The sequence below is a fragment of the Patiria miniata genome, unplaced genomic scaffold (assembly GCF_015706575.1).
Source record: "Patiria miniata isolate m_02_andy unplaced genomic scaffold, ASM1570657v1 HiC_scaffold_27, whole genome shotgun sequence".
NCBI classification, from domain to species: Eukaryota; Metazoa; Echinodermata; class Asteroidea; order Valvatida; family Asterinidae; genus Patiria; species Patiria miniata.
Window position 1 is genome coordinate 7,978,023 of NW_024037066.1, and position 12,938 is coordinate 7,990,960.

The window sequence follows — 12,938 nt, forward strand, 5'->3', positions numbered from 1 at the left end:
GCCAATCCTTGACTGTGTAGTACCACGTGACTTTATGGTTCCACTACCGATACCCGGAGGAGGATTTTGTCGTGCAAATTGTTGTCGATTTTGGACGTAATTTTGCAGTAGATGACAACGGAAGTTTACACTTTAGCGTGATGCCTTAGGATGAGATTTCATTCAACCCAACATTTCTGGTTAATTTTTGTACATCAGGCCAGGGATTTAGCAGTAAAACGCGAATTGTTTCGTCGTTTCGCGATTTCGTAGACAGACGATTGACATCGTCCTGTGTACGTACGTGTGTACATGTAGGCCTACGACGTGAAGCATTCACCGAACAGTGTTGTTGGATGACAACCCACGCAAAACTGTGTATCGACAATCGTGTGGATATTCTGCACAGAAATTTAGGGAATTGCTCGAAACCAGAATGGCAACAGAATCTACGACTTATTACCAGGTTTGGGTTCATTTCAGAAATTAAGTTTTTAGGCTAATAATTTTAAAATAGGCCTAGCCTAACTAAACAGTTAAATTTGCAATGATTTGGCAAAAGAAAGTAGGCCCAGCCCCAGGGCCTAGTTTGATGTGAAGTGAATGTGCCCCCCCCCCAAAAAAAATTCAACCAAACAAACATTTATACATCATTGATTACTGATTAGGGCCTTATCATGTCTAATTTATTTTAATGTAGTGCCTATCGTTAAGGCAGCCGTAATGCAATTTTCAACTGCTATCAATTATGGCATTGCAAATCTATATCACGTTCAGACGTTTATAACCGACCGTCCAACCAGAGTGCTTTGCCTTTGGTAGCTCGATTGGTTAAACGTTCTAGCCAAAGGTTCCGGGATCAAACCCTTGCTGCAAAATTTTTATTTTTTTTGTCTTTTAATAGCTTTCTTTACATAAAATTTTGTAACCTAAAAATACGATGTGGGATTTGAACCTGCGACCTTCTAATTCAGAGTCAGCAGTCAGCAGTCCACACCACTTGACTACCACAATTTCATACTGTACACTAGTTTTGAAATTAATTATAAAGTTTAAATTGACCTATATTTTTTTTTAAATCAAATTGTTTCTTTTTATTTAAGTAGATTAATTTTCTTCTTTGTAATCAGTGGCTTTGGAGGATTTTCTTTGAAAAGGGAAATAAAGTCTGAGAATTATTCGATTGATAGTCTGGTTCTAACACTACAGTCAAAGATTCTGACTTTGAATACTACTAGGTCAGGGAGCCAGACGGTTGACTGCCATGCCGTCGTAACGGTAGCAGTTGAAAATCACGTTAAGGCTGTTGTAACTATAGCCCCTGCATTAATTTAAATTCCTGTTTTATTTTGCATTTTATTTTGAATGGTCACTTTTGGTCAGTTATGTTTTATATATTGTCAATTTTAAATCAAAATGGAGACAAATGATTCAAATTGGAAGGGCACAAATTTAAGAATATTTGTCTAACAAGGAAGCATACAGCCCTTTTAATTTCACGTAACGGTATTTAACGTAATAATGTTAATTTAATGCAATAATGTTTCATAGTCCCAATGTTGCATTTTTAAACATACTTGTGGAGTTGCAGTGACTGACGTCTGACAACCATTGAGGTAAAATGTTGAAAAAATTGATCTGGATACCACATTCTACCTGGGCAAGGATTTAAGAATAATTATAGTGTTATTGTTTTTTCCTTTTGTCTCGACGCAGGGCGGTGGGGAGCTGGGAATCGGAAGCTTAGCCTCCCACCTCAGCACCCGCTATGGCACAGACCTGGACCTCTCGGATGCCAGCTTCCAGCAGAACTTGGATACCATCAAGGACCAGATCAAGAAAGATATCCGCAAGGAGCTCAAGATCAAAGAGGGTGCGGAGAACATGCGCAAGGTAAGGATGCTTTGCACAATTACAACTTGACGGTTACAAAGAGTAAGTTGGGGGACACCACTGGGAGGGACTCTTGTAGCCTTGCCGATGACTCTCATGAGAAGATAATGTGGGTTGGTACACATTCAAAATATATTAGTCGTGTGAATTTTGCTCTCTGCATGCGTGAAGCTGCATGCATCAGGTATGTCTATCCCATAACACCCACTGGACCTCTCGTAAGTGGAGACAAAGTGTCATCTACTGGTCATTCACCAAGTCCATGTGGAAAGCCATGACCTTGTGGTCTAGCGTGTCAAACTCAAGAGTTGTGGGTAATTCTGCAGTATGTAGGTTTTAGTCCAGCCTGTGGGGCTGCGATCTTGTTTTCTTGGGCAAGACACTTTGTCACTCATTGCTTCTCCCAACCCAGGAGTAAAGGGGTACCTGTGAGGTCAGAGATAGCTAGTGTGATTAACTTAAGCTGCTTTGTCTTTTGATGGCAGCATGGAGCTGTTTACTCCTGAGGGAGCAGAGATGGTGTTTGGGATGTTTTATGGGTCCAACGAGCACGGATAATAATGATCCATTTGGTACTGAATACTGTACAATGTACCTTCCCATATCCAAATCATCTTTGCAAACGGATGATTTTGCAGGATGCACTGTGTCAAGGTCTTCGGCCGGACTTTGTGTTGTTTATGCTCAGCTGTGCATAAATGGAGGCCTAGATTATACTTGAAATCCTCCGCACTGCTCCAGGATGTCACTGGCTCTGCCTCAACATATTGACAGTGATTGCTTGAGTATTTTGCGAATTGAGGCAGTGGTCACCCTTCCAAGGACCAAATTTAAGAAATAACAGATGATTTTGCAGGATTGAGGCTGCATGCAATTTTTACATCCATGGAGGCAGTTGGAGGATTTTGCAGGGTTGCGGTGTTATCCTAGCAAAAATGCCTACGGAGTTACGTTTAAAAAGATTATTGCAATAATTTTTATTTTTTGTAATGATTAAGGTGACCACGGACAAGAAGAGCCTAGCCAACATCAACAACATGGTCAAGCAGGCTAACATCCGGCTTCATGAGCTCCAACAGGAATTGAATGAGCTCAATGCCCACATTGTGGTCAACACCGACGAAATCATGGCAGCATCGGGTAAGAAAGTAATACACAATCCCCACATTGTTTATCCCTCAAGTTTATTTCTTAAACTACTCGCTATTTTGGGACCGTGTACATAGTGGAATGCGTAGAACATTCCACTGAGAAGACTACCTGTTCATATTGAAGACATTTTTCTTTACAGTTTGAGGTTTTGAAAGGAAAAGTATATTATGTGCTTCTCTCCTGTCCTGATATTTACTAGTATCAGAACGATTGTAACCCGTACAGATTGTTGAGGCTTCTGTCTCTCTGTTATTTGCATTTGTATTTGTAGTGAACAAGTCTTAAGACTGTTAACATTTTACTTTCCATTAACCCTAACTCCCTAGGCATTTTTGCTAGGATGCAATCTCAGTCCTACCAAATTCTCCAACTGCCTCCATGTAAAAAAATGCATACAGCCTCAATAAAACAATAATACAGCCTCCAAAACTAACCGATCTTTCTTGAACGTGGTAATTGGAGGGATGACCACTGCCTCAATCCTGCAAAATCCTCCAGCAATCACTGTCAATATGTTGAGGCAGAGCCAGTGACATCCTGGAGCAGTGCAGAGGATTTCAAGTACAGTACATATCGACATAAATTTATGCACGCCTGAGCATAAACAACACAAGGTCTGGCCTAAGACCTTGACACAGTACATCCTTCAAAATCAGACACACATTTTTGCCATATACATGTAGCCTCAATCCTGAAAAATCCTCCATTTTGAAAAGAGGACTTTGTAGGATTTGGGAAGGTTAATGTGGAAAGTGAAAGTGCAAAGGGCAAGTTGAATAGTCTTGGAATACCACATGCTCCCTAATACACGAATGCTTGCCTTTTTGCCATGTACATGTAGGCTTACATCAGACATGCACCTGTTTCCTGGGATCAGCTGATTTCCTCATTTTCACTTCACACTTAAGCCATTAAAAATTGAACGACGCTGTATAAAGTGTTGTAAAGCTTGGAATCTCCTCTTTTGTTGGTAATTTCCAAGTTGCATGCCTGTTACATGTAGTTTAGAATGTTTTGTCTTGAGGTGGGATCACATACATGTAGAAACACTTGGTGGTGTTAATTACATGTAAAGATATAAGGAAACTGAGAAGCTCTCCTCGAAACAAACTTCGGTGAGAAAATCCATGTATGGAATATTGTCTAGGAAAGACACTTACTTTTCACTGTGGCAGTTTGAACGAAAATGAATGTTTCAAAACAGTTGATAACCTCATGTATTGCACATGCAGACTTTATTATGTACATGTATGTACATGCTAGAGTTCACGCTGGTTTGTGAAGCCAGTTTTGTGACGTCGGACTCGGCCATTATAGATTTCTTGTGTGTCTGGGGACGTTCACCTTGCTATGCTAATTTTGCATTGCTGTTGAAATATTATTTAATTTGATCCTGGCTTAAGGTTCATGTACGTGAAATTCACGACTTAGCATCTGAGAAAAAAAATTTGTCTGTGGCTTATATGTGAATTTTATGTCCTCTGGTTATTGTGGCCTAATCCATATTACATGTATGCTGCTTTTCACGCAGATTGACGCAATGTGTGCTGTTTAAATGAAGCACACTAACTACATCGTGTAAATAAATTTTCTAACGTCCTAAAAATTTCTGTACTTATCGATATTATTTGTCCTCCGTTTATTTATAAAAGCCTCTTAATCTGATTTTTTTTGGAAATCAAATTGACTAAACACTGTTTGGCTTACATTTACTTCTTTTCTTGAAAAGTGAAAACTTGGTTGTCTCCATAATTTGATATGTTTAGGGTCAAATGAATCTGCTCAATTCAATATTGTTCATTGGATAACGATACAGTTCATAAAAGACTGCAAGTTTGCAGATACGTGTTCATGTACATGTATACATGTACATTGTTCATCTGTGTGGTCAATCTCTTTGTATGTTTAAAAAAAAATTTTATTACCTGCCATGTGAAAACTTGTTTGGTCGAAAAATCTTTCTGATGTCTTGTTTGGATTCGAAAGAAAAATGCCTTCCACAAGAATTTGACCCTGTCCTTCAGTAGAACTTGTGATTCAGTTGCACAGTAGGCATTTCATCAGAACTCATGTTCCCTACAAAAAAAGTACAATCTTGACAAGTAGCCTTCGCAAGTTGTAACTCATTCCAGTCAGTATTAAGACAGAGCAAGTGTTGTGACATGGTTTCACCTCATTGCCATTTGAACTATTGGCAAGAAAATAATTGAATTGCTTCCCGTCTAATGAGTCATATACTTGGGCTAAGGAGGAGTTTCCTGGTTGTTGGCCCCAGACAAGCCAGCGGGACGTCAACAAGCTTGCCCAACAACACATAACAACATCGCTGTTATGTTGTTGAAAAAACAAATCTACTGGCCAGTTATAATAGTGTAGATTATGTGTGGCTGTGGTTGAATGGGTTTGACATGGTCTTGTCAGTTTAATTGGATGGCAGCATTGAACACAATAATAACAGCCTAAACTGCAAAGCTGTAGAGATTTGTGTGGTCATGAGGTTAATAGTTTTGAGGTTTTACATGCATTCTTGACTAAACTATTCACATTTCAGTTATGTGCACACACACAGTTTCTGTGTTCATACATAGATGCATGTAAACATCGCATGTACATGTACATGTGTACGTGTACATGGGTGTGCTCAGTTCATTTACATGTATTACACGCAGTGGATGAAAAAACTGCTGGGACAAAAAAAATGTGTTTAGCTGCCAAACATGTACATATACGTACCCCGGTACATACTACATAATTGGAGTGCTATTGAGCTGTCATACGTAAATTATTTATTCAGTTAGAGTGCTATTAATATTATTCACATAGACATGGTAAATGGTTTGTAAATATTTGATATCTGACTTTATTTTCACTCTCTGTGCATGTACATTGTCCCGTGTGCATGCATTGAATGAAATTCTGTAAAACATACGGGCCTGATTTCATGCTTAACAGCTGATATTGTGTTAACACAGCCTCTTTCTACTTTATACAGACCGTTAGAGCACAGCAAAAACACGCTTAACTCCGGAGGAAAAAGTTGCTTAAAAATCAGTGACGTACAGCCTCTTACATAATACATGTAATAGAAAACTCCAAGCGAGTGCAAACAACACCATGGAATAGGTCTTAACAATTGGTGCAGCTTTATTTTTTGCTATAGCAAGCAGCGCTATGAAATTGGGCCCAGGATTAAAATTAACGATCAACATTCATGAACATAAAATTGTACAATGTAATAATGTTTCATAGTGTATGAAGTGTTTATATGTAATTGTTTATAAATTCCACAGTACAGTAACTCCACAGTACATGTGCAGTATAGGTACATGTATGTATACATGTACTGTACATGTGTACCATGATACTCGTATATTTCTTCATTATTCACTGTCAGTCAGCGGTGACTGTTTCTCCCCGTCTTTTTGATGGAAGCAGACAGCTGATTAGCCAGGTTACTCCCATTCATCTTCATTTTCCTTCGGAGAGGGAGGATCAAGTTCACCGGCAACAGACCCTGAAAAACCAGATGTTCCACTTGGATTACTATCCAAGCATGGACCGAGTGTCAGTGCTCTGGCTTTAACCTCCGAATGACCGGTCAGGTCATTTTGTTGTTAGGGAACTGTTTTTTGTTTTTTGGGTACTTCAATCGGAGCAATGTGTTTTGGTTGTACACAATAAAGTAAACAAATAAGCGTGACCAGTCATGGCTTCCTGTGGGCTGCTGTATAAAATAACAGAAATCAGTGTGCAGTCCCACGGATTACGTTTTTTGTTAAATTCAAGTGGCGAGGTTAGATGCATAGAAATCTTGGATGCCTTTTGTCCACTGCTTTGTGGTGATGTTGCGGAGCGTGCTGAATTCTGTCCTGAATTCTGTCCCCGGCAGCACAAAAGGTCATAGGTCGGGAGCATTCAGTGCTTGCCTGTGGATGCTGGAGTTCTTAATACCGGTAGCTCGTGCTACATGTACATGTACTTAATCGAAGTACTTGAGCTGTGTGCATGGATGTACATATAGTTGTATGTCTGTTTGAAGTACAGAGAATTTCTAAATGACGTACACTCTTCTATTTTTCCTAAATTGACGTACCGGGGTAGTGTGACTTTTATACGTAAATTGGGGTTTCTGCCTTTTCGTGATCAGGATTGGGATATACTGGTACAAAGGTAGTGTTAACAAATTTTTTTTTTATATTCATCAATTTTACATTCTGCCTCTGAGGAAGGCGCTAAGGCTGAAATATCTGTCCACATATTTCAGGTCGATCCAGTCAGTGAGTAGTTTTTAGTAGTTTAATTTATCTGCACATTTTACATTCAGTTGCTTTTAATTTTTAGGTTACGTACATTTGTAGAACTATTCCACAGCACTCTCTGCAATGTGTGGGCTATTTGTACATCATGTACGCATTTACAACATTGTACAAACAATTGACATGGTCTCCATCGTGATCATAACGATCTCTATCATCGCTATAGTACCGATTACCGAAGTGTGCCGCGTATTCTTGTTCGTGTGCGAAGACATCAGCGCGTGAACCAGCGCGGTAACAAGAACAAAGACAGTTCACGTCAGACTTTGGTACTCTATGTACATTATACAAGGATAAATTTTGCAATGGAGAATTAAATGAATCATGTCCTCACAAACACAAGGTTTATCAGCGCACCTTCAGTCTGGCGATTATAAAATCCCCAACATGCGCTGACTCCAATGTGATTTAAAGCAAGCATAATATTTGCTCAGAGTCCTCTTGTCTCCAATGGTCTGTTTACACATACCCTGTACCGATAGTTTACATAAAATGAGTGACAATGCTTAACTACCAAGGTGTGGTTAGTAACTGGTTGTTTGAGTGTAGCTTTCATCAGGGTTGTGTCTTTATGTTGTTATCTTCATCTATAGGCTTGATAGTGTGTATTGGTATTTTTTCAAGGGTAGAATTATGTACATAATGCTAATTTGTACATGGACAATGAGTCAAGTTTTTCAACGCAAATTTTGCCGTTGATGAATCCCGCTTTTTGTCTCAATTTTTGTGTACTTTTTTTGTAGGAAACCTGTCAACAGGGATGTACATGTATGCATGTTGTTTTCAATAAGGTTGGAAATGTACAATTATGTACATATGTACACGTACATGTACCGGTATGTATACATGTATAACTTGGGGACACCCTTGTGTATGATCTTTGATTGAGTTATTACAATAAAGCAATAGGTTACTAATCACCTACCGGTACATGTACGTTGTATAAAATACAATGAGAGGTGTAATCTTGCATACTTATTGTATTGTACTGTTAAAAAAACACACAATTGACAAACCATTTCTGAAAGCCCATGTCGTGATTAATCTGTTGCTAAAATGAAAATACCATGCATTGAAATTGCCCATTAAATGGAAGATTTGATATCAGAAAGCAATTTGGTTAATACAAAGCCTTTGATTTGCTCGTCAGCGCAGCTCTTGCCCTGGTTAACCCCAGGGATCAATCGCTCGGCCTTTCCCTAGCTCAGTCCCACCTGGATCTGGTATTGCTGCACTATTGCACAATGCTTTTCTGTGCCCTGGGAGTATAGATTCAACTGTAAGATTTAATAATACCCTGTTGACATTTGATACTGAGTCCTCGCTGGACAGACAAGCGCTGCAGGTTTTCTCCTGTGCTTTCTTTAAATCTTTCACTTATTTCATTGATTTTTGTTTAGTGTGCAGGAGCTTAATATTGGACTTGAGTACGATTATTGATTAAATATTTTCCTATTGGAATAAAAAAAAAAGTTACATGTACCGTACTGAACTTTGGCAAACAAACGCACTACAGTGCATATGGGCCTGTCCAGCATGTACATGAAAGGATATGACCAGTTGTGCTGTTGCTGTGTATATTTCTTTTCAGAACTCAAAGAGTGGAAACTGATTTTTGTTAAAAATTAAATTTGAATTGGGGAAAAAAATTAAGCAATCTGATTGAACAAGGAATGGAACTTCAGACATCTGTAAGTCTCCAAACTCTGTGTCGCACCCCTTTGGTAGAGTTTGTTAGCCAAATTTGAAAGAAAACAGAATTGCACCACTCATTGCCATCAATATTGCATGACCTGGTAATGAACTGCGTTGTTAATATGAATCCTTACATTAATTTATACACACCCCTGGTTGCCACCTGGAGTAATTGATAGTCACACATCACTAAGGTGACAAGCATGTCATGCATTGTTGAGCAGTGTCTGGCCCATCACAACCGCTTACAGGACATGTACATGTACATGGATACCAGCAGCGTCCCACACCTCCCATGGGGTGGTTGTCATCAGACTTCTTCGTTATGAATAATTAAAGCTCAGGCTTTATGCATCCCAGGTGCTGTCAATGCCAGGGTCAACAAAGATACAAATAATTATGCACAATAAATTGTACCATACTCAACACATGTACTGTATGCCTTGGCACTTAAATGTACATTGTATACAAACTGGTTCATGTACAAATGTACATGTGCATGGGATGTACCATTCATAGAGCTGCAATGCACAGAACCGGTACATATTTTTGTCATTAAAACCTAAAAGAGAAGTCTGCGTAAGAAATGAGATTTGTACATTGTACATATATATTTACATACATGAAAAGTGTCAGATTTTGAAATTTACAGAATTTGCTTTTAAAAATCCTAACATGTCAATTCCATGTCATACAAATAATACAAATACAGTAAACGTCATTATAATGAACACGATGGAGTCCATAAAAAACTGTTCATTATAGTGGACGTTCGTTATTGGTGTTTGTGTATTATAATTAGAATTTAATATCGGGAGCCAAAGGGTACGGGGAGCAGTGTTTGTTATATCGGCATTTTACTGTACATTTGATATACATGAAATAACAGTGCAGTAAAAAAGTGGCTTGTTTTATGTGCACATTTTTAAAATTAAAACAATGTACTTACATTGTTTACTAAATTGTACTTGCTTTGCTACGCAGGAACATGGATGCATTAATTTAAGTACAGTACGTTACTCTTAATTTTTTTCACAGGTAATTTTGACTTTTCACACTCTTCAAAAGTTCTACATGTACATAATTTTGGATTCACAATCCTGTTTTTATCCGTGATCATTTTGTTGGTGTAAATTTGGGAATTTCAGAAAGTGCTTTATAAAATGTATATTTACATTTTAGGTCTATTCGTAGTTATTTTGCAAGTGTGAGGTCTAATCCATTGAGTTAAATTAGAGAGTGAGCATTGTGGTAGTCAGTCTGCTTGATACTTAACAGTGAGTCCATGAATAAAGTTATGAACATGTTTTTGTGTCTCTTTAGTATTAGGGAGGGGCACTAGTTCATGCAACACTGTACATACATACATTTAAGACTGTATCATCAGAGTTTATGTACTCACATGCACATTGTACATGTACATGTACATAATCTCCATGTTACTGTTAGGAAACCTTTTTTTTCTCAGAACAATGCTGAATTGAGTCTTTAGACCATGTTCCCAGTGACGTCATGCTGACAGGCAACTGTCTGGCAACCCTAACATTTAAGCATCTCTTTCCCCACATGTCAACTCTTTTACACCATTTATAATCTTACAAGAGTTGTACATCATGTCACCACAACATCAATTTGTAAACAAATGTCACATGACCTTTATAGCAAAGCTCATAAAGCAAATCTTGCACAATCTAGTACACCTTGGAGCTCAAAAAGCCAGACAAACAAAGGTGATTTGTTTACTGTATGCATCAACACTGTCCATCAGAATTTGCCCACTTAGTGGTGTCATTGGATCGTTCAGCAGGGTTAGGCCAGGTTAAGTTTGTATTCTTAGGTACATGTACGCGTGTACGTACATGTACATGTACATGTTGTATTTACATGTACATGTACATGTACATGGGTATATGTACCGGTAGGCGTAGCGCTCATACATGTACAGCAGGCCTTCAAACTAATGATGTTCATACTACCAGACAACCCCAAGGCTGTACCGGCCTTACCTCCTCCCTCTGGCCAAGGTCTTCCTCTAGACCAGAGTACCAGACAACATCTTCAGTATTAGTTTGCACCACAGGGGGAAAACTGAATGGGAGCGAGATAATAAAAAACTATGCTGAACTGGAATTCCATGGGTTACCAATGTCCTCTCATCCCGTGTACATGTACATGTTTAACATGATGTACACACAGCTGAGCTGTGTTGTGTGTATGTACACGTATCTGTACAGTGTGCATTCTACATGTGCACGTGAACCTGGAGGTACCGGTACATGTACATGTACATGTTTTTATGTACATGTACACTTCTGTCATTCTCGTTCCTCAGGGAAATCTTATTTTTTGGGTGGGGGCATTGGTTAATTTGCAACTGTCTGGATTTTGTTCTGATTTTCCAAATTTGCGAATCCTTTTTGTTTTACCGTAAAAGGTGTTTTGCATACATGCACAACTTTATAATGTACACAAGAATTAAAAAAAAAAATGGGGGGGGGGGCACTTTTAGACCAAATTTATATAAACAAACATGTACACATTCATAGACCCTTCCGGTACTTTGATTTTGGGCTCTTACTAGTGTCCCTCGAAACCTTTTTAGTTTTTTTTCCAATCTCACTGCTGAAAACTGCTGAATATTTAAACCCCTTCCATTTTTCTATCTTTCATAATACATGTTGATACATAGGCTTTGGTTCACGTAGAATTTCTCACCTGCATTTACAAATGTGTGCAAAAACACGTACATTTGTGCACTCGTGAACTCTTTTATAATGTTGGTTAATAGCCAACAAAATTGCGTTTGATTCTTGACCATACATGTAAAGTGGTCAGTTGGGAGATACATGTCCACTATGGAATCACTTCTGCTGATTGGAGGCACTCAGTCCATTTACGTACATGGAAATGACTTGGATTGCTTGCAGGTAAAGCAGTGTGTGTGTGTGTGTGTGTTACCTTTGGGAATCATTGGGTGCAATATCCTCTCTGACAAGTGCTTCTTAATCACCTGCTCATCACAAATGAGACTTCAGCAATTTTGAACTTTTTTCTCAAAGGTAGATCATGTCATTTGCAGCTATCCAAAAAGTATCTGACAAAATTATTGTTGAGAAGCATCCATAAAAGATAGTAATGGCACTAAACTCCCTGTGAAATTATTCTTTTTGGCAAGCTGTCATTTTGAAGAAAACAATATTTAAAAGAATGTCATTTCCAAAGATGTGTCTAAAGATGCATTTAAAAAAAAAATTCTGTTAGTAACGGTAGTTCGTTTTTAATTCGGTAAAGCTACCGGGTATGAATGGGTGCGCGCAAGCCTTGACACAACGCATATGTGCGCACAACCAGTGATATAACTCATAAGCCATTACTCATAGTCAGTCAGTCAGTTAGTCAGTGAGATACAGGACACTAGTCTTGGGGCTCTGGTACCAAAATTTGCGAAATTATTTGCGAAATTAGAGTTTGCAAAAGAGGGATAAGGTTCTCAAGACGTACATGTACATTTGAGATCTGAAATGACAAATAATGCAAAGAATGACAAATGAAGGAAAAAACCATTCTGCGTTTTAACTGCACGTTTCAATGATGCATAAACATTTTATTTTCTCACTGTAAAACCAAAGAAATCACACCTACACTGTACTGTACCGGTACAGTATGCAAGTTAAAGTAATTGCCTTCATCACTTAAAGGGAATATACATCATTTGCTTTTGCTGTAATTTTCAGAAATGGATGGAATTGGGGGATTGGAAATATAAAGCAAATATAGTTACACTGACTTTTTGGAGGTTTTGGGTTCGAAAATGCTATAAAAACCAAGAAAAACGATCATTTACCTGTAGTCTGGTTCCCTGACTCCATATAAGAAGAAACAGAGCAGTTTACATACATTGGG

At 38.4% G+C, this 12,938-nt stretch overlaps 1 protein-coding gene across 1 annotated transcript in view; it reads left to right on the top strand.

The window, feature by feature from the left end:
* Positions 1 to 32: 32 nt before the first annotated feature.
* Positions 33 to 12,938, top strand: part of LOC119734453 (serine/threonine-protein kinase N2-like) — a 44,504-nt gene continuing 31,598 nt past the window's right edge. Inside the window, exons 1-3 of the mRNA XM_038207958.1 lie at positions 33 to 445; positions 1,696 to 1,872; positions 2,871 to 3,012. Coding sequence (XP_038063886.1) covers positions 416 to 445; positions 1,696 to 1,872; positions 2,871 to 3,012 — 349 coding nt within the window. The 5' untranslated portion in view covers positions 33 to 415. The remainder of the gene's footprint in view (positions 446 to 1,695; positions 1,873 to 2,870; positions 3,013 to 12,938) is intronic.